At 41.1% G+C, this 21,305-nt stretch overlaps 1 protein-coding gene across 5 annotated transcripts in view; it reads right to left on the bottom strand.

Annotated features, from left to right (window-relative positions):
• DLGAP3 (DLG associated protein 3) overlaps positions 1-21,305 on the bottom strand; it is a 764,134-nt gene that overhangs the window by 154,099 nt on the left and 588,730 nt on the right. For all 5 annotated transcript variants that reach the window (XM_069756813.1, XM_069756811.1, XM_069756807.1 and 2 more), the window contains one exon: positions 10,131-10,468. In XM_069756813.1, coding sequence (XP_069612914.1) covers positions 10,131-10,468 — 338 coding nt within the window. The remainder of the gene's footprint in view (positions 1-10,130; positions 10,469-21,305) is intronic.

A 21,305-nucleotide genomic window follows, 5' to 3' on the forward strand; every position in this document is an offset into this window, starting at 1 on the left:
TTCCCGCCGCTGCACAGGGGGAATCTCGAACCATGTCTGCTGCGGTCTCCCATTCTACATCAGCCGCAATGGAGACTGCTCAGTGGAGACGTTGGTCCCAGCGTCTGGCTCAGCCTGATACTGTGCAAAGGGTTACTGCTGCCTTTCCAGGTTCTGCTTTTGTAGCCAGCACTGGTCAGCAACGAGCGGGCTTTTCTGGGACTAAGTTCTGCTTTGTACACACTGAGCATGCCGACGGGAGGACCTCTCATTGGAGGTTGGGGGTCACACGCTCAGGCCCTGTAGCAGCTCCTATTGGTTCTCCAGGAAGGTCCTGAAGAGCTGCAACTATAAAACGTTCGCATGGCGGCACAGCCATACACTAGTATCAAATGTATATGGCTTAGGCCAGTGTATACTATACCTTCTCTTTATACATGTGGTGTGTGATTGTAGCGCTGGGACTGTACACTCAGGCAGTTAGCATCAGTGGGGTCAATTAGCCATTGGCTTGCTTGCAAGCACAACCCTAGTTAGGGCTATAGTTTTCGTGTGCGGCAACAGAGATCGCTTTCAGTTCACAAGGGGTGAAGCTTAACCCAAGTGTGAGCTCAGAGTTTATCCGCCATTACTTTGCAGCAGATATCTCTGCACGGCGGACTCCGGGCTGCAAACGCACCTTGTTGCTTCCTACCTATACTCGGTGCGTTCTGCTAGCCCTAACATATGGTTTTTGGCTTCCTTTTCGGGTTTGCTTTTTTGTTGGAAGTATCTTATGTCGTATTAGGCCACTTATGGGATCAAAGCTAACTCCTATTTCTTCTCTTAGAGGCAGGTTTTAGCTGTGTAACACAACCATCACCTACCCTATGTGATGAGGACTCAGCTTGTGAGCGTGTTCTATACACCAACACCCCCTCCATGATGTAATAGTTCGTCATGGAGCAGGAAGGGGATAATGCTGAAAAAGACTCAACAGTATGTATTAGTATAAATGGAATACTTGTTTTCAGGCAAATTGTGATAGCGCACATAAAATCAAAAAACATTAAAATTTAAAAGGGCTTTCTATATTTTTTTAACACTTCCAAACATGGTCAACAAAACAACAAAGTTTGTAAACTTACTTACTGGGATATTTTTTTAGATGCTATACTTTCCTGTGATGCTATGTTATGATTCTTGCATGATTTTGTATATCATTGCTATTATTACATATGTACTTTGAGACTTTGGTTATCTAAGTCTACTACTCCTATTTTTTATGTTCTTATTATTATTGTTTCAGAACACCACACTGCACAAGGTCAGGGCAGACTGAAACATTGGTGCTTTCCAAGTATTATGTTAATTATGTTACAAACTTTCTTCATATTAATTCCAAAAAGTAGAAGTGCTAGGCACCAAACACTAACATTAGCGATAAGATCAAATCTGCCAGGGTTAGGAGGAAAAACAGCGGTGATGCTCAGTAACTAGAAATAGACAAAGCAAAATAATAAAAAAGAAGAAATTATGGCATTAACAGCCGTTTCAAGTTCACTTATGCTTCATCTGACCCTCAGGTGAAGTCAGATGAAGCGTAAGTGAATGCGAAACTGCTGTTTCCCCAGTCCTACACCATGTAACTCTTCTTTGTAATTTCTTCTCTTATTATTTGTCTTCATATTAAACCTAAGTCTCATGCATCGTTACAGGCAATTCAGTTTATTGTTCATATCATCTCTTCAATACAGAATCATTTCTGCAATACAAAGTGGATTTTGTCCATTACGACAACATTATGAACAATGGAGTTTTAACCTTGGTTATTGGGCCGCTGGCTTTTTACCCGAAGTGATGACTTTCCGTACATTCATCATTTAAACTTGTTTTTAGATGACAGTCCCATTAGGTACAGAATATTATTAATGACATTCTGTTTTGGGGTAATGGGGGACTGTTCCCTCTCTCCCTGCTATGTGCATGGCATTAACATGGCACGAAGATGCAACGTAGATAAATACAAGGGAGCTGGCACTCGTTGTAGAGAGATGTTGTTCCATCATTAGACTGAAACATAATGCAAGTATGAACCCACTGGAGGTGAGCTACTGAGAAATTTGAACCAAAAGTATCATACTGAAACGATATTGCTACAATGAATCACTTATGATAATAAATTTGGATTTCTACCATAATCAGCACTCTAAGTGCTCACTGATGTTTACATTTCCCCATTTAGCCGTCTATAATGTAAAGTGCTGCGGAATATGTTGGCGCCATATAAATAAAATTGTATTATTATTATTTAGTTGTGAGGTGTGATTGTACAGAGTGGGCCATAAAAAAGGAACCCTAAATTTCAACAACATTACTTTTTAAGGTAGAGAAAAAAGGGGTGGTTGGAGCTTATGACATTTGTAAGGTTAGCGTCCATGGGAGGCATGGTGCCATGTCTCCAACTGGTGCAGCACAGCAACAATAGAAGGGGAAATAAAAGGAGGGTGTCACTTCCAGGGGCACAATAAAACAAGGATTTTATTTAGAAAGGGTTTAAAAACTGACGTGAAGCATCATCCTATGATTAAGGGAGTCCTGGAAATGTGTCATTTTTTTTAACCCTGTTTGTTTTGTTTACGGTTTGCTAAAAAAATCCTTGCTATATTGTGCCACTGGAAGTTCCACCCTTCCTCATTTTTTCAACATCACTTTTCCTATTTGGTGGAAACCATTTTCATCATCTCCTGCAATGGGCAAGTGCATAGTTCTTTTATAATCTTGATAAAGCTACACATGGCCCACCCTATACAATCACATCTGGAACCAAACACATCAGAAAACTGATTGCCGATTATGTAGAAAGCCAAATTTATGGCCAAAGATTTTTGCAAGTTTTCTTTGATTTTAGAGGAGACTAGGGATCCACCTTTTAACCCCTTCATGACCCAGCCTATTTTGACCTTAAAGACCTTGCCGTTTTTTGCAATTCTGACCAGTGTCCCTTTATGAGGTAATAACTCGGGAACGCTTCAACGGATCCTAGCGGTTCTGAGATTGTTTTTTCGTGACATATTGGGCTTCATGTTAGTGGTAAATTTAGGTCAATAAATTCTGTGTTTATTTGTGATAAAAACGGAAATTTGGCGAAAATTTTGAAAATTTCGCAATTTTCACATTTTGAATTTTTATTCTGTTAAACCAGAGACTTATGTGACACTCAATAGTTAATAAATAACATTTACCACACGTCTACTTTACATCAGCACAATTTTGGAAACAAAATTTTTTTTTGCTAGGAAGTTATAAGGGTTAAAATTTGACCAGCGATTTCTCATTTTTACAACAAAATTTACAAAACCATTTTTTTTAGGGACCACCTCACATTTGAAGTCAGTTTGAGGGGTCTATATGGCTGAAAATACCCAAAAGTGACACCATTCTAAAAACTGCACCCCTCAAGGTACTCAAAACCACATTCAAGAAGTTTATTAACCCTTTAGGTGCTTCACAGCAGCAGAAGCAACATAAAAGGAAAAAATGAACATTTAACTTTTTAGTCACAAAAATGATCTTTCAGCAACAATTTTTTTATTTTCTGAATGGTAAAAAGAGAAACTGAACCACGAAAGTTGTTGTTCAATTTGTCCTGAGTACGCTGATACCTCATATGTGGGGGTAAACCACTGTTTGGGCGCACGGCAAGGCTTGGAAGGGAAGGAGCGCCATTTGACTTTTTGAATGAAAAATTGGCTCCACTCTTTAGCGGACACCATGTCACGTTTGAAGAGCCCCCGTGTGCCTAAAAATTGGAGCTCCCCCACAAGTGACCCCATTTTGGAAACTAGACGCCCCAAGGAACTTATCTAGATGCATAGTGAGCACTTTAAACCCCCAGGTGCTTCACAAATTGATCCGTAAAAATGAAAAAGTACTTTTTTTTCACAAAAAAATTATTTTAGCCTCAATTTTTTCATTTTCACATGGACAACAGGATAAAATGGATTCTAAAAGTTGTTGAGCAATTTCTCCCGAGTACGCCGATACCTCATATGTGGGGGTAAACCACTGTGTGGGCACACGGCAGGGCTCGGAAGGGAAGGCGCGCCTTTTGACTTTTTGAATGGAAAATTAGCTCCAATTGTTAGCGGACACCATGTCGCGTTTGGAGAGCCCCTGTGTGCCTATGCATTGGAGCTCCCCCACAAGTAACCCCATTTTGGAAACTGGACCCCCCAAGGAACTTATATAGATGCCTAGTGAGCACTTTAAACCCTCAGGTGCTTCACAAATTGATCCGTAAAAATGAAAAAGTACTTTTTTTTCACAAAAAATTTCTTTTCGCCTCAATTTTTTCATTTTCACATGGGCAATAGGATAAAATGGATCCTAAAATTTGTTGAGCAATTTCTCCCGAGTACGCCGATACCTCATATGTGGGGGTAAACCACTGTTTGGGCACAAGGCAGGGCTCGGAAGGGAAGGCGCGCCTTTTGACTTTTTGAATGGAAAATTAGCTCCAATTGTTAGCGGACACCATGTCGCATTTGGAGCGCCCCTGTGTGCCTATGCAATGGAGCTCCCCCACAAGTGACCCCATTTTGGAAACTAGACCTCCCAAGGAACTTATCTAGATGCATACTGAGCACTTTAAACCCCCAGGTGCTTCACAGAAGTTTATAATGCAGAGCCATGAAAATAAAAAATAATTTTTCTTTTCTCAAAAATGATTTTTTAGCCTGGAATTTCCTATTTTGCCAATGGTAATAGGAGAAATTGGACCACAAATGTTGTTGTCCAGTTTGTCCTGAGTACGCAGATACCCCATATGTGGGGGTAAACCACTGTTTGGGCGCACGGCAGGGCTCAGAAGGGAAGGCACGCCATTTGGCTTTTTAAATGGAAAATTAGCTCCAATCATTAGCGGACACCATGTTGCGTTTGGAGAGCGCCTGTGTGCCTAAACATTGGAGATCCCCCACAAATGACCCCATTTTGGAAACTAGACCCCCAAAGGAACTAATCTAGATGTGTGGTGAGCACTTTGAACCCTCAAGTGCTTCACAGAAGTTTATAACGCAGAGCCATGAAAATAAAATAAAAAATTTCTTTTCTCAAAAATGATTTTTTAGCCCGCAATTTTTTATTTTCCCAAGGGTAACAGGAGAAATTTGACCCCAATATTTGTTGTCCAGTTTCTCCTGAGTACGGTGATACCCCAAATGTGTGGGTAAACTACTATTTGGGCACTTGCCGGGGCTCGGAAGTGAAGTAGTGACGTTTTGAAATACAGACTTTGATGGAATGCTCTACGGGCGTCACGTTGCGTTTGCAGAGCCCCTGATGTGACTAAACAGTAGAAACCCCCCACAAGTCACCCCATTTCGGAAACTAGACCCCGAAATGAAATTATCTAGATATGTGGTGAGCACTTTCAACCCCCAAGTGCTTCACAGAAGTTTATAACGCAGAGCCGTGAAAACAATAAATACGTTTTCTTTCCTCAAAAATAATTTTTTAGCCCAGAATTTTTTATTTTCCCAAGAGTTACAGGGGAAATTGGACCCCAAGAGTTGTTGTCCAGTTTCTCCTGAGTAAGCTGATACCACTTGTGTGGGGGTAAACCACTGTTTGGGCACACGTCGGGGCTCAGAAGGGAAGAAGTGACTTTTGAAATGCAGACTTTGATGGAATGGTCTGTGGGCGTCACGTTGCGTTTGCAGAGCCCCTGGTGTGCCTAAACAGTAGAAACCCCCCACAAGTGACCCCATTTTGGAAACTAGACCCCCAAAGGAACTTATCTAGATATGTGGTGAGCACTTTGAACCCCCAAGTGCTTTACAGAAGCTTATAACGCAGAGCCGTGAAAATAATAAATACGTTTTCTTTCCTCAAAAATAATTTTTTAGCCCAGAATTTTTTATTTTACCAAGGGTTACAGGAGAAATTGGACCCCAAAAGTTGTTGTCCAGTTTCTCCTGAGTACGCCGATACCCCATGTGTGGGTGTAAACCACTGTTTGGGCGCACGTCGGGGCTCAGAAGGGAAGTAGTGACTTTTGAAATGCAGACTTTGATGGAATGGTCTGCGGACGTCACATTGCGTTTGCAGAGCCCCTGGTGTGCCTAAACAGTAGAAACCCCCCACAAGTGACCCCATTTTGGAAACTAGACCCCCCAAGGAACTTATCTAGATATGTGGTGAGCACTTTGAACCCCCAAGTGCTTCACAGACGTTTACAACGCAGAGCCGTGAAAATAAAAAATCATTTTTCTTTCCTCAAAAATGATGTTTTAGCAAGCAATTTTTTATTTTCTCAAGAGTAACAGGAGAAATTTGACTCCAGTAATTGTTGCGCAGTTTGTCCTGAGTATGCTGGTACCCCATATGTGGGGGTAAACCACTGTTTGGGCACACGTCAGGGCTCGGAAGTGAGGGAGCACCATTTGACTTTTTGAATACAAGATTGGCTGGAATCAATGGTGGCGCCATGTTGCGTTTGGAGACCCCCTGATGTGCCTAAACAGTGGAAACCCCTCAATTCTAACTCCAACATTAACCCCAACACACCCCTAAACCTTATCCCAACTGTAGCCATAACCCTAATCACAACCCTAACCCCAACACACCCCTAACCACAACCCTAATTCCAACCCAACCCTAGCCCTAAGGCTATGTGCCAACGTTGCGGATTCGTATGAGATTTTTCAGCTCCATTTTTGAAAAATCCGCGGGTAAAAGGCACTGCGTTTTACCTGCGGATTTACCACGGATTTCCAGTGTTTTTTGTGCGGATTTCACCTGTGGATTCCTATTGAGGAACAGGTGTAAAACGCTGCGGAATCCGCACAAAGAATTGACATGCTGCGGAAAATACAACACAGCGTTTCCGCGCGGTATTTTCCGCACCATGGGCACAGCGGATTAGGTTTTCCATATGTTTACATGGTACTGTAAACCTGATGGAACACTGCTGCGAATCCGCAGCCAAATCCGCACCGTGTGCACATAGCCTAATTCTAAAGGTATGTGCACACGCTGCGGAAAACGCTGCGGATCCGCAGCAGTTTCCCATGAGTTTACAGTTCAATGTAAACCTATGGGAAACAAAAATCGCTGTACACATGCTGCGGAAAAACTGCACGGAAACGCAGCGGTTTACATTCCGCAGCATGTCACTTCTTTCTGCGGATTCCGCAGCGGTTTTACAACTGCTCAAATAGAAAATCGCAGTTGTAAAACCGCAGTGAAATGCGCAGAAAAACCGCGGTAAATCCACAGCGGTTTAGCACTGCGGATTTATCAAATCCTCTGCGGAAAAATCCGCAGAGGACCAGAATACGTGTGCACATCCCGAACCCTAACCCTACCCCTAACCCTACCCCTACCCCTACCACTACCCCTAACCCTACCCCTAACCCTACCCCTAACCCTACCCCTACCCCTAACCCTAACCCTACCCCTAACCCTACCCCTACCCCTAACCCTACCCCTAACCCTACCCCTAACCTTAACCCTAACCCTAGTTCTTACCCCAACCTTAGTGGAAAAAAAAAATTATTTATTTTTTTATTGTCCCTACCTATGGGGGTGACAAAGGGGGGGGTCATTTACTATTTTTTTTATTTTGATCACTGAGATAGGTTATATCTCAGTGATCAAAATTCACTCTGGAACGAATCTGCCGGACGGCAGATTCGGCGGGCGCACTGCACATGCGCCCGCCATTTTGGAACATGGCGGCGCCCGGGAAAGAAGACGGACACCGGCAGGCTCGGTAAGTATAAGGGGGGGGGGAGATCAGGGCATGGCGGGGGCGTCGGAGCACGGGGGGGAGGTGTGGGGGGGGCGTCGGAGCATGGATGAGGAACGGTGTGCGTGCGGGTGGATTGGAGCACGGGGTGGGGGATCGCTGTGCAGGGGGGTGGATCGGAGCACGGGGGGGATCGCTGTACGGGCGGGGGGATCGGAGCACGGGGGGGTTTCATTGGAGCACGGGGGGTGTGATTGGAGCATGGGGGGAGCGGGCAGGAGGACGGGGAAGCGGAGCACAGGACGGAGGGGAGCGCTGCACAGATCGGGGGGCTGGGGGGGGCGATCGGTGGGGTGGGGTGGGTGCACATTAGTATTTCCAGCCATGGCCGATGATATTGCAGCATTGGCCATGGCTGGGTTGTAATATTTCACCAGTTTTTTAGGTGAAATATTACAAATCGCTCTGATTGGCAGTTTCACTTTCAACAGCCAATCAGAGCGATCGTAGCCACGGGGGGGTGAAGCCACCCCCCCTGGGCTAAACTACCACTCCCCCTGTCCCTGCAGATCGGGTGAAATGGGAGTTAACCCTTTCACCTGATCTGCAGGGACGCGATCTTTCTGTGACACAGCATATGCGTCAAAGGTCGGATTGGCACCGACTTTCATGACGCATACGCTGTGTCACAGGCCGGGAAGGGGTTAATATTTGATTGCCGACTAAAGTTTGAATTGGTTAATTTGCCCGGTTTGCTGAGTCATTGGTCAATGTGATACAATGCAATTATCACTTTCACTATTTTGCACAGAAATTCTTAAAAAACATAGTGTAAACATGATGTTATGAGCCTTACCATTACTACACATAGAATATTGCTATTGATTAGCCATGTTATTCGATGTCTCTAAGTATTACGCAGACCAGAAAAAGGAGGAGGAAATAGCTGCTTATAAAGGGTTGATCTGCAGGAGAATGAGACAGCTGCATGTAAAGAGGTCATCTAAATCTTTCACTACATACACACATTAGCCTTAGCATTAGCCACACCGACCAGAAGGCTGTTCCAGCATTTACATCTGTTGCTCCTTCTTCTAGACTCCTCTATTTAACACTGATTTTTATATAACAATATCCAGCATGAAATATGACAGCAATGCAGATTTCCTGTTTATAACTTCCCATCACGCACACTATAAGCTCCCAGCTCAGAGGCAAGAAATTTCAGAAAGCTGTTAAAAAAAAGTGAGACAGTAGAGAGCTAGTTCCCAGGCAACTTAAATCGCCTTCTTTTACAGAACTAAATGTTCATTGCTAACTTAAAGAGGAATTTTTTTTACAAGTCCTTGCTGAATGAAGTTTCCCTGAAGTCGTAGGTCTTTCAGCAAAGAAATGTCCCAGACAACATTCAGAACAAGGAACTAATCTTTATAGCATATATTAATCTTAGGCTGGTTTCACAAGATGCATGCGGCGGCAAAACGCGGCAAAACGCATGCAAAAAAACGCATGCGTTTTTTTCCCTATACTTTACATTAAAAACGCATGCATTTTTTTGCATGCGTTTTGCCGCGTTTTGCCGCCGCATGCATCTTTTCTATGCATGCGTTGTGCTGCAGAAATGCAACATGTAGTAATTTCTAGCGGCGTTTTTTTGCGGCAAAAAAACCTATTGCTGTCAATGTAAACACATGTGTTTTTAAGCACATGCGTTTGCATGCGTTTAAAAACGCATGTGTTTTAATAGAAAAACACAAGAATACACACTAATAAGCCAACCCCAAACCCTAACCCTAACCCTAAACCTAAGGTATCCTAAACTTAACCCTAACCCTAAGGGATCCTAACCCTAACCCTAAGGGTTAGGGTTAGGATCCCTTAGGGTTAGGGTTAGGATCCCTTAGGGTTAGGGTTAGGGTTATGGATAGGGTTATGGTTAGGGTTAGGATCCCTAGGGTTAATAGGGATCCTAACCCTAACCCTAGCTATTTCTGTTTAAAGTGGGTTTTCTTGTTGATTTTGATGATTGGCAGCTGTCAGTCACTTCTCATCATGCGTTTTAAAAACGCAAACGCAGGAAAAAATGCATATAAACGTGTCAAAACGCCGCGTTTGTATTAAAACATGCAAAAACGCATGCATCTAAAAAATGTGGCGTTTTAACGCATTTACATGCGTTTTTTTCACCACATGCGTTTGCGTTTAAAACGCTGCGTTTTTAAACGCAAATGTGAAACCAGCCTTAAATAGATTTTTATACTGTATGAACATATTCACAAATTATGAACTGTCCCTGTGTTGTTAAGGGTTTAACATCACAAATAATATAATAAGTTCCATTTTCTGTAAGACTATTAATAAGAACACAGGTTTTCATGAAGCCAGGAAAATCATCTTGTTGACAATATCAAGAACGTACCTGTACACCAATAGATGGGCGCCATTTTCTTTGACGTGTGCCACCTTTTAGCTCTTCCCTTAACGGTAGGGCTTTGCTAATCACAGTGGTAGGTTTGGGTGAAGCTCTGTGCTGGACAGTTGCCAGGTCCAAGGAAAGACCTCTGGACTTGGTTCCCTCCAGACTCTCACTAGAATTGCAGTGGGCCTTGACATCTTTGGACCAAGGCAACCGTGTGGGCTCATTGTGCAGAAAAGTTTCATGGGTAGATTCTGTGCTACTCTGGGCTGTCACCGAGATGAGAGGCTTGGAAAGAAGCCTTGGAGGAATAGGTGGTGGGGCTTTGCGGTAACTGAAGGCTGTAACAAAAAAAGTGGATTAAAAATATTTGTATCACTGAAAAGCATCTATAATTTCATAATATAGAAAAAAAATTCAGTTTCATTACATTTATGTTGCACTTGTAAAGCTTTGGGGTAACTTGAAGCATCACAACCTCTATGAAAGATCTATAACTGGCCAAGAATTGTCACAAACCAGCAATCTATGCATCTTCCATAGTTATTGCACCGGTGACCTATATGAAACACTGTCAGTAAAACTGTGTTCAGATATTCAGTTTCTCTGTTCCGTTTTTAGCACTAGACAAATGGAATTCATGTCCAAAATATATCTTCTTGCATAACTGATGAAAACAGAAGCAGAGGGGTCAAATTTTTTATTATTCGGTCACTCTTTCTTCCATTAGGTGTCAGTTCTTAGGACAGAATAACAAGAACATCATGCAGAACTCTATTCCGTTAGGTACTTACATACTAATAATTTTAAGTAAGAGTTCATCAACTGTATCATTAAACCACATATTACGGTCTCTGCCTCTGATATCCTGGCTTTGTAATTAGAAATGTTCAAAGGCTATATCTAATCAAATAAACTTTTCATCAACATATACTATCTTAAAATATAGTCTTATTTCAAATGTACCTGCCAATGCAGACAAAATTGACAGGCATCAGGAAACATCTGCATGCATTGATAAATTCCGGGAGTTTTTGTCAGACTGTTTTTCAGGTTCTTGGCTTCTAAGTATGTGACTTTTTGCCAAATACCTATTCTGCCATTTCAGTTTCCATTTCCAATGGAACGATGCTTTATATTGCGAAGTAACTCAGTGAAATGAACAACGGGACGAATGGAGAGAGCATAAATGGTCTGTGAAGGCTTCTAGAGATTCCTGCAGGCTGAAATTGAGTATAGCTTAATAAAAGGGCTTCAAATACTAAAGAAGAAGTTCCAACTGGATAATCTCTGTCTATCTGCCCTAGTAGGGCACATGGATGCCATAGAGTGTTTCTCACGTGAGGACCCTTGCCTGTAAACAGCAGTTTCTGCTCTGATAGTGAGAGTATTTTAAGAGGGTACCCATTTATTTCAAGGGAGACCATGTAATACTGAATGGATATTATAGTTTTCAGCAGCTGGCTCCACAAGACCAGCTGATCATCACTGATTACGCTTAACAAGTATGTAGCAGATGTACGACTATAAATATTTGTAAATGTAAAATTACTTTCTTCACAAATAATAACATTGTTTTTTTATGAAACACTCCTGACCTTAAGCCATTGGAGACCCGAGTGTTTTTCATATTTTCCATTTTAGCATTCGGCATATGGAATAAATACACTACACAAACTTAGGGATATTTGGCTTTCGGGCGAATTTTATGGAAAGCGTAAAAAGTTCATGCTAACCTGAAATTTTACTTCGAAAGTAGGTCATTTAAGTAGAAGCATGCAATGGTGATTCTCTCATGTCAAGCAATTTATTGAAGCAAAAGACAACAACAGTGGTGGGTGTACCCCCAAAAATGTCAATGTCTCAATAACTTGTCATGTGGCCTTGAGCATCAATTACAGCTTGATAATGACATCTCATGTTGTTCACAAGTCAAGTTATTGTCTTGCGGGGCATGGTATTCCACTCTTCTTGCAGGTTGGCTCTCATGCCATTGAGGTTCTGGGGTACAGAGTTATAAGTCACTACATGATAACTCAGCTGATCCAATAGTTTTTCTACGGGATTCAGGTCTGGAGAAAGTGCAGGCCAATACATTTGAGGGACCACAGTCGTCAGCAACAGTTCCCTAATAATTCGACCTCTATGAGATGGAGCATTGTCGTTCGTCCATGAAGAAAAAATTAGTCCTGTGTGGTTCATGCAGAGGCAGAATGACTGAATTAATGATGTTATTCAAGTAGTAGGGGCTTGTCACTCTACCATTCACAAAGTGTAGGGCAGTTCTGTATTGACTAGACTCACCTGCCCAGACTGAAACCCCACCACCACCAAATTCTCATCTGGTGACAACAGTGGCTCATGCATAGGGCTTTCCTTGACATCTTCAACATCATTGACAGCCATCATTTCTGCTCAGCGTGAATCGGCTTTCATCAGTGAATAACATGAAGGTCCATTGGTCCCTCGTTCAGCGAAAAGACGGTGACCCTTATGCATGGTGGTGTGATCAGGTATCCTTGCAGGTAGTCTAGCATGCAGACCACTCTGATACAAATGGCTTTGAATGGTCTGACGTGACCCTTGGGTGCCTCTTACCTCCCTTAAATGTGCCTGGAGTTGTGCGGCATTCATCATCCGGTTCCGAAGGGCATTGATCATAATGAAGCAGCCATCAATGTTGGATGTGGCCAAAGGATGCCTTTCTGTGACCCTTTTAGTCTTTCTCTCTGTTGAAACCTGCTGATGGCACTCTCTGACACTCCTAGCTCAGTGGCCACTTCTGTCTGAGAACATCCTCGCAATGGAGAGTTACTGATGAGGAGGACTGTTTAAATGCCAATTCTAATTGAACCCTGAAATTTATTGGGTGATTCATGGATCAAACACCTGTTGTGAATTTTACCATTAGGATCCTTGTTAGAGAACAGCAAGTTGTGCAAAAAAGTACTGAAACATTGAACAGTTGGACATTCAACATTTTAGAGAAGGTCACATTAAATTAATCTAAAAAGGTTACAGTTCAACTTTGGATTTATCCTTAAATTTCGCCAGGAAGCCAAATATCCCTAACTTTTTGTAAATAGTGTATATTATTGTTTTATTAGTTCAGACAATTAGACACAAGACAGTACAAAATATGCTAATTATGTTTTTCTTTTATTTCAAGATTAACTTTTTTATATTTTGTTTTTATTTTATTATGGATAAATATTTGTAATATTCTACCATATTTTACTACTCCCCTTCGAGGACTTTAACCTGTGATCACTTGATAGCTTAAACAATACACTACAATACTGTAGTTTAGCAGTCTAATATATAAATACAGATGGATCTGGATAAGTTGGAAATTTGGGCTGAAAGGTGGCAGATGAGGTTTAACAATGATAAATGTAAGGTTATTCACATGGGAAGAAGGAATCAATGTCACCATTACACACTGAATGGGAAACCACTGGGTAAATCTGACAGGGAGAAGGACTTGGGGATCCTAGTTAATGATAAACTTACCTGGAGCAGCCAGTGCCAGGCAGCAGCTGCCAAGGCAAACAGGATCATGGGGTGCATTAAAAGAGGTCTGGATACACATGATGAGAGCATTATACTGCCTCTGTACAAATCCCTAGTTAGACCGCACATGGAGTACTGTGTCCAGTTTTGGGCACCGGTGCTCAGGAAGGATATAATGGAACTAGAGAGAGTACAAAGGAGGGCAACAAAATTAATAAAGGGGATGGGAGATCTACAATACCCAGATAGATTAGCAAAATTAGGATTATTTAGTCTAGAAAAAAGACGACTGAGGGGCGATCTAATAACCATGTATAAGTGTATAAGGGGACAATACAAATATCTTGCTGAGGATCTGTTTATACCAAGGAAGGTGACGGGCACAAGGGGGCATTCTTTGCGTCTGGAGGAGAGAAGGTTTTTCCACCAACATAGAAGAGGATTCTTTACTGTTAGGGCAGTGAGAATCTGGAATTGCTTGCCTGAGGAGGTGGTGATGGCGAACTCAGTCGAGGGGTTCAAGAGAGGCCTGGATGTCTTCCTGGAGCAGAACAATATTGTATCATACAATTATTAGGTTCTGTAGAAGGACGTAGATCTGGGGATTTATTATGATGGAATATAAGCTGAACTGGATGGACAAATGTCTTTTTTGGCCTTACTAACGATGTTACTATGTTACTATGTTAAATACCAGTCTCTAATGAAGGTTTGGCTGTAAGTGAACTAACATAGCAGACATGGGAACTTCAGTAGGTCCCTGGCAGCAACTGTGCACATCCAACATAAATACACAGGGAGTAAAGGGTACCTGTACAGTTGTGGCCAAAAGTATTGACACCCCTGCAATTCTGTCAGATAATACTCAGTTTCTTCCTGAAAATGATTGCAAACACAAATTCTTTGTTATTATTATTTTCATTTAATTTGTCTTAAATGAAAAAACACAAAAATAATTGTCCTAAAGCCAAATTGGATATAATTCCACACCAAACATAAAAAAGGGGGTGGACAAAAGTATTGGCACTATTCCAAAAATCATGTGATGCTTCTCTAATTTGTGTAATTAACAGCACCTGTAACTTACCTGTGGCACCTAACAGGCGTTGGCAATAACTAAATCACACTTGCAGCCAGTTGACATGGATTAAAGTTGACTCAACCTCTGTCCTGTGTCCTTGTGTGTACCACATTGAGCATGGAGAAAAGAAAGAAGACCAAAGAACTGTCTGAGGACTTGAGAAACCAAATTGTGAGGAAGCATGAACAGTCTCAAGGCTACAAGTCCATCTCCAAAGACCTGAATGTTACTTTGTCTACTGTGAGCAGTGTCATCAAGAAGTTTAAAGCCCATGACACTGTGGCTAAGCTCCCTAGATGTGGATGGAAAAGAAAAATTGACAAGAGATTTCAATGCAAGATTGTGCGGATGTTGGATAAAGAACCTCGACTAACATCCAAACAAGTTCAAGCCGCCCTGCAGTCCAAGGGTACAACAGTGTCAACCTGTACTATCCGTCGGCGTCTGAATGAAAAGGGACTGTATGGTAGGAGACCCAGGAAGACCCCACTTCTTACCCCGAGACATAAAAAAGCCAGGCTGGAGTTTGCCAAAACTTACCTGAAAAAGCCTAAAACATTTTGGAAGAATGTTCTCTGGTTAGATGAGACAAAAGTAGAGCTACCAACAAATTTTGCAGCATAATGTAGGGCCCAGTGTGAGAAAGCTGGGTGTCCCTCAGAGGTCATGGGTCTTCCAGCAGGACAATGACCCAAAACACACTTCAAAAAGCACTAGAAAATGGTTTGATAGAAAGCACTGGAGACTTCTAAGGTGGCCAGCATTGAGTCCAGACCTGAATCCCATAGAACACCTGTGGAGAGATCTAAAAATGGCAGTTTGGAGAAGGCAACACCTGTGGAGAGATCTAAAAATGGCAGTTTGGAGAAGGCACCCTTCAAATATCAGGGACCTGTAGCAGTTTGCCAAAGAAGAATGGTCTAAAATTCCAGCAGAGCATTGTAAGAAACTCATTGATGGTTAAGGTACCGTTACACTAAGCGACGCTGCAGCGATCCAGACAACGATCCGGATCGCTGCAGCGTCGCTGTTTGGTCGCTGGAGAGCTGTCACACAGACAGCTTTCCAGCGACCAACGATGCCGGTAACCAGGGTAAACATCGGGTTACTAAGCGCAGGGCCGCTCTTAGTAACCCGATGTTTACCCTGGTTACCATCGTTAAAGTAAAAAAAACAACCACTACATACTTACCTTCGGCTGTCTGTCCCCAGCGCTGTGCTTCTCTGCTCTGGCTGTGAGCACAGCGGCCGGAAAGCAGAGCGGTGACGTCACCGCTGTGCTTTCCGGCTGCCTGGCGCTCACAGCCAGAGCAGAGAAGCAGAGCGCCGGGGACAGACAGCGGTAGGTAAGCATGTAGTGGTTGTTTTTTTTACTTTAACGATGGTAACCAGGGTAAACATCGGGTTACTAAGCGCGGCCCTGCGCTTAGTAACCCGATGTTTACCCTGGTTACCAGCGAAGACATCGCTGAATCGGCGTCACACACGCCGATTCAGCGATGTCAGCAGGAGATCCAGCGACCAAATAAAGTTCTGGACTTTCTGCCCCGACCAGCGATATCACAGCAGGGGCCTGATCGCTGCTGCCTGTCACACTGGACGATATCGCTAGCCAGGACGCTGCGACGTCACGGATCGCTAGCGATATCGTCCAGTGTGACGGTACCTTTACCGGAAGCGGTTGGTCGCAGTTGTTTTGGCTAAAGGCTGTGCAACCAAGTATTAGGCTGAGGGTGCCAATACTTTTGTCTGGCCCATTTTTGGAGTTTTATGTGAAATGATCAATGTTTTGCTTTTTGCTTCATTCTCTTTTGTGTTTTTCATTTAAGACAAATTAAATGAAGATAATAATACCAAAGAATTTGTGATTGCAATCATTTTCAGGAAGAAACTGAGTATTATGACCGAATTGCAGGGGTGTCAATACTTTTGGCCACAACTGTACACATATTTTTACATATGGAAGTAGTGACCATCACTTGACCATCAAGTAAAATTATACCTTTTTGTAGAGATCCAATGTGCCAGTTATGAGAAATATAGTATATATGCTATATACAAATTAGTCAGGAAGTGCATTGGTGATGTGTCAATGCTCTTATACTGCTTCTTACAAGTCTGACTGACATGCCCCAGCGCAGTTTCAGCCTAAATTTTTATTTGGCTTCTACACTAGATTTCTCAGTACCGGCAAGTTAGATCCCTGCAAAATAATATCGAAGTACCTATTCAGCCATATAATTTATTCCATATGTAAAAATGTGCTGTCAGTTTCTTTTACCATGTAGTACATTTTCAATGCCATGTTCCTTATAATATAACAAGAATTTTGCTCTTTGTTCTTAGCTGGCAAAAGAGCAGTCTTTACTCTGCATGAATGAACTGGCATGAATTCAATATTGGGTTGAGAGGCAGCCTTGGTTGCTTGAGGAGTTGTCTTGGTTGCTTGTGTTGGGTGGCAGCTCAGAGTTATATCTACAGTATGGTAGCAGAGGTGCCACTTTGCCACTCTTACTGCAAACGCCATGTTGCAGCAGCATTGTTTTCCATAAAAGACAGCTAAGGAGACTTCAGGAGTAGCAGTCATACAAGGGATAAGGACCCTGGTTCCTGAGGTTTGGTCAACGAAGGTTTGTTACAAATTTTCCATACAGACTTACAGACAGTTTAGAACTGGGCACCAATTCAATAGCAATGTTTAGATACTTCATCTTAAGGTGTACTCTGTATGATACAATATTTCTAATCCCGCTTTTCTTACAATAGCAATAAAAATGGTGAAATTTGCCCATTCCTTCACATTATCAAATCCTCTCACGTTAATGGGCCAGCAAAAACTAAGCATCGTTTTCTGATTTTGGAGTAAAATTTTGGCATTTAGGGACACTGCATTTTATAATTGAACTAGGGACTACCTTCGAAGACCTTATGATTGCCAATCTTACAATGCATATGGAAAACATGCTGGACGCTATCACCAATTATAGTTGTGAATGACCATTATAATCATTATAGATTATATGTTATCGTATACATCATTATAACTCTACAAAACATGTAATAAGGTTATTTATTTGCTTTCATTTCAGAAGAATTGGTTGAAAATGCAGTTCTAGAAAATATCCCTTGAACTTTTAAAAACAGCACAATTTTTACATGCATTTATAAACATCACACAAGATAAGGTATCTCATGGTTTAAAAAAAAAAGTAGCTCGAAAATTGTATTGATTATTAGGTAAACATTTCTTAGTTTTCTCTGTGAATAACAAAAACAAAAACAATAGAAAATGTATCTGAGCATGTCCTAATGATATTGCGTTTGTTTGTTATTTTTCTGTACCGTCAAGTTGGACAATGTTCTTTGCTTTGGGGAAGATGATGAGATTTGGCATAAATACAAAGCCACTTATTCTGCAATTTCTTTTGGTAATTACAATACAACATTCTCAAACATTGTTTAAAGCCTTGATTTGTTGCATAAAGAAGGAGAAACTCAACTGTTTGTCATGCGGCTTTTGCATAATGTAATTGTAGTAGGGCAGAGAAGAAAGTTGGGGACAGTGAGAGTACATGCAAAAAAACAGAAATGCTTAATTTCATCTTCAAATGGGAACATATTGAAGTGTATTTTGCCTTCAGGTTACTAGAGCTGTGGGCAACCTTTTATCTAGCATTTCGAAATGTAAAAAGTTCAGTGAGTGCATTACAAACATCCAGCATTAGAGGAAAACTGTCTTTGTATTCAAAGGTTATTGCTAAACAACACCCAGCATTAAAAAAAAACATTCTTAGCAATCAAGGGTTGTCAAAACAAAAAATGGTGCATTATAGGGAATTCATACATTGAATAAATAGGGATCACGGTACTTTACGATGAGGTTCCAGTCTTGGAGTATCTTTTTCTCAATAGCACAGCATTATAGTCTACTATCTTTATTGCTTCTCTCCGTATTTTCTAAATAATTAATTTCTGGATTTCCCACGGATATATTTTGATATTATTTAACAATATGATAATTATTGAGCCTCCCATTTTTTGTTATTGTTATGGAATCACTAAAACATGGCAGCAGTGTTAACAAAGTTCCATTCTATCCATAGATTAAATAGTAGTACTAATAAAAAAAAGTATCCAAGAAAGACAAAAAGAATATACAATTATTGAATGATGTAAACAACAGAAACAAGGTTTAAAACTACTAAGTCTGTGAGAGAATTGTTGGGACAATTGATCAAATATCTACTGCTGTTGAATATGGTATGTGAACAGCTGCACATTATGGAAGGGAGGTCAATTTCATCTTAAAAATATCTTCTTGAAATGGTATTCTCAACTTGTCTCATGAGCAACTTACAGCTATCCAATTTCCTTACTTCCTTGTTGCTGTAGGAAGGGTCCTTCTCGATTGGTAGTTCTAGTCAGTTTCCTTCTGCTATCGTCAATGTCCAGAAGGCTACACAGTTGTAACTATATTTGCATTTAGAAATAACAGTGCATTTGAACAAGAACATGGTCATGATTAGGAGAACTGCTCAAAAAACTGATGTTAGAGGGGGCAATAGATTGGGATTATGCAGGACTGATAAGAACAGGTCGGTGAGGCGCTGACAAGAAAGGAAATGGAGGTGAGCAACTAACTGTTGTATAGATATTAATGGGCTAGGGAGCTGACTGAGATCTTATGAGTTTACTCTTCTCCTGAAATCTATATCCTGCAGATATTCAGATCTCTTTGGAAAAATGCTGTGCACGATGTAAGATAAAAGATCTCATAGGAGAAGAGTGAAAGCAGAAAAAGCAAATCCATTGCAAACTTGCTATCTAAGGCAATTTAACACAACAAGAATACCCACTAAATACCTAATAAATGAAATGTGAGGTTCTTATAATTAACTTCATTGCTTACAATTATGAATGCTTTGTTAAACAGACACATAAGAGAGCCGCTGAGGCTTCTAACACAGAGCGAAAAACTGTGGATACAAGACATACAGTGTCCAGAAATTGGAATATTTTTCATTACACTCAAACAACTTTTTCTGGAAACTCACCTGAAAGAAGTGCAGATACACTTGGATAGGTGAAGTAAAAAATAGACAAGCTCCTGCATTGCAATGACAAGCATTTTACATACAGAGACACAGATTTGTTGAGACTAGCTTTCACTATGAGTCTAAGGCCACATTCACATGTTCAGCATTTGGTCAATATTTTACATTAGTATGTGTAAGCCAAAACCAAGAGTTAGATACAGAAGTGGTGACGTGTTTCTATTATACTTTTCCTCTGATTGTTCTTCTCCTGGTTTTGGCTTAGAAATTCTGAGGTAAAATACTGGCCAAATACTGAATGTGTGACCATGGCCTTATCCTGATAAGTCTTCACATTAATGCCATGTGCACACGTTGAGTATTTGGTGAGTTTTTTATCTCAGTATGTGTAAGCCAAAACCAGGAGTGGGTGATAAATACAGAAGTGGTGACGTGTTTCTATTATACTTTTCCTCTGATTGTTCCACTCCTGGTTTTGGCTTATAAATTCTGATGTAAAATACTGACCAAATACTGGATGTGTGACCATGGCCTTATCCTGATAAGTCTTCACATTAAGGCCATGTGCACATGTTCAGTATTTGGTCAGTATTTTACCTCAGTATGTGTAAGCCAAAACCAGGAGTGGATGATAAATGCAGAAGTGGTGACGTGTTTCTACTATACTTTTCCTCTGATTATTCCACTCCTGGTTTTGGCTTTCAAATACTGAGGTAAAATACTGACCAAATATTATTATTATTATTTATTATTATAGCGCCATTTATTCCATGGCGCTTTACATGTGAGGAGGGGTATACATAATAAAAACAGGTACGATAATCTTGAACAATACAAGTCACAACTGGTACAGGAGGAGAGAGGACCCTGCCCGCGAGGGCTCACAATCTACAAGGGTTGGTTGAGGATACAGTAGTTGAGGATAGAGCTGGTCGTGCAGTGGTTTATACTGAATGTGTGACTGTGGCCTAAAACTGGTGTAAAAGTCTAAAAACTTTATGGAGCAAATTGCACCGAATTAATTAAAAACACTCTTTAGGCACATTTTTTTCTGGCTTAATATCTGAACTATAAATAATTTTCTACTGCTATGGACAGTATTTGCCCATGAGTAATATTTGCATATCTTTTTCTTTAAACTTGATGCATAATTCAGAAACACAAAGCCTATTCCCACTCTCATTAAAACCCACTCCCAGTTGACAGCACTTTACAAAGCTGATTAATCCTGGAAAAAAGTTGTACGTTTTAGAACAAATATACACATATTTGTGATCGCTGTGTGGACAGTTGCCCCATCTATCAATATAAAAAATATTAATCCGATTGCTAAACGGCATAACGAGAAAAAAATTCAAAATGCCAGAATTACGTGTTTTTAGTCACTGCTACATTGCAATAAAATGCAACAGTGGGAGATCAGAAGTTTGTATCTACACCAAAATAGTGTCAATAAAAACACAGCGTACAAAAAATATGCCCTCAACCAACCCCAGATCATGGAAAATGGAGTCGCTACAGGTCTCGGAA

Source organism: Ranitomeya imitator, chromosome 3, assembly GCF_032444005.1.
Source record: "Ranitomeya imitator isolate aRanImi1 chromosome 3, aRanImi1.pri, whole genome shotgun sequence".
NCBI classification, from domain to species: Eukaryota; Metazoa; Chordata; class Amphibia; order Anura; family Dendrobatidae; genus Ranitomeya; species Ranitomeya imitator.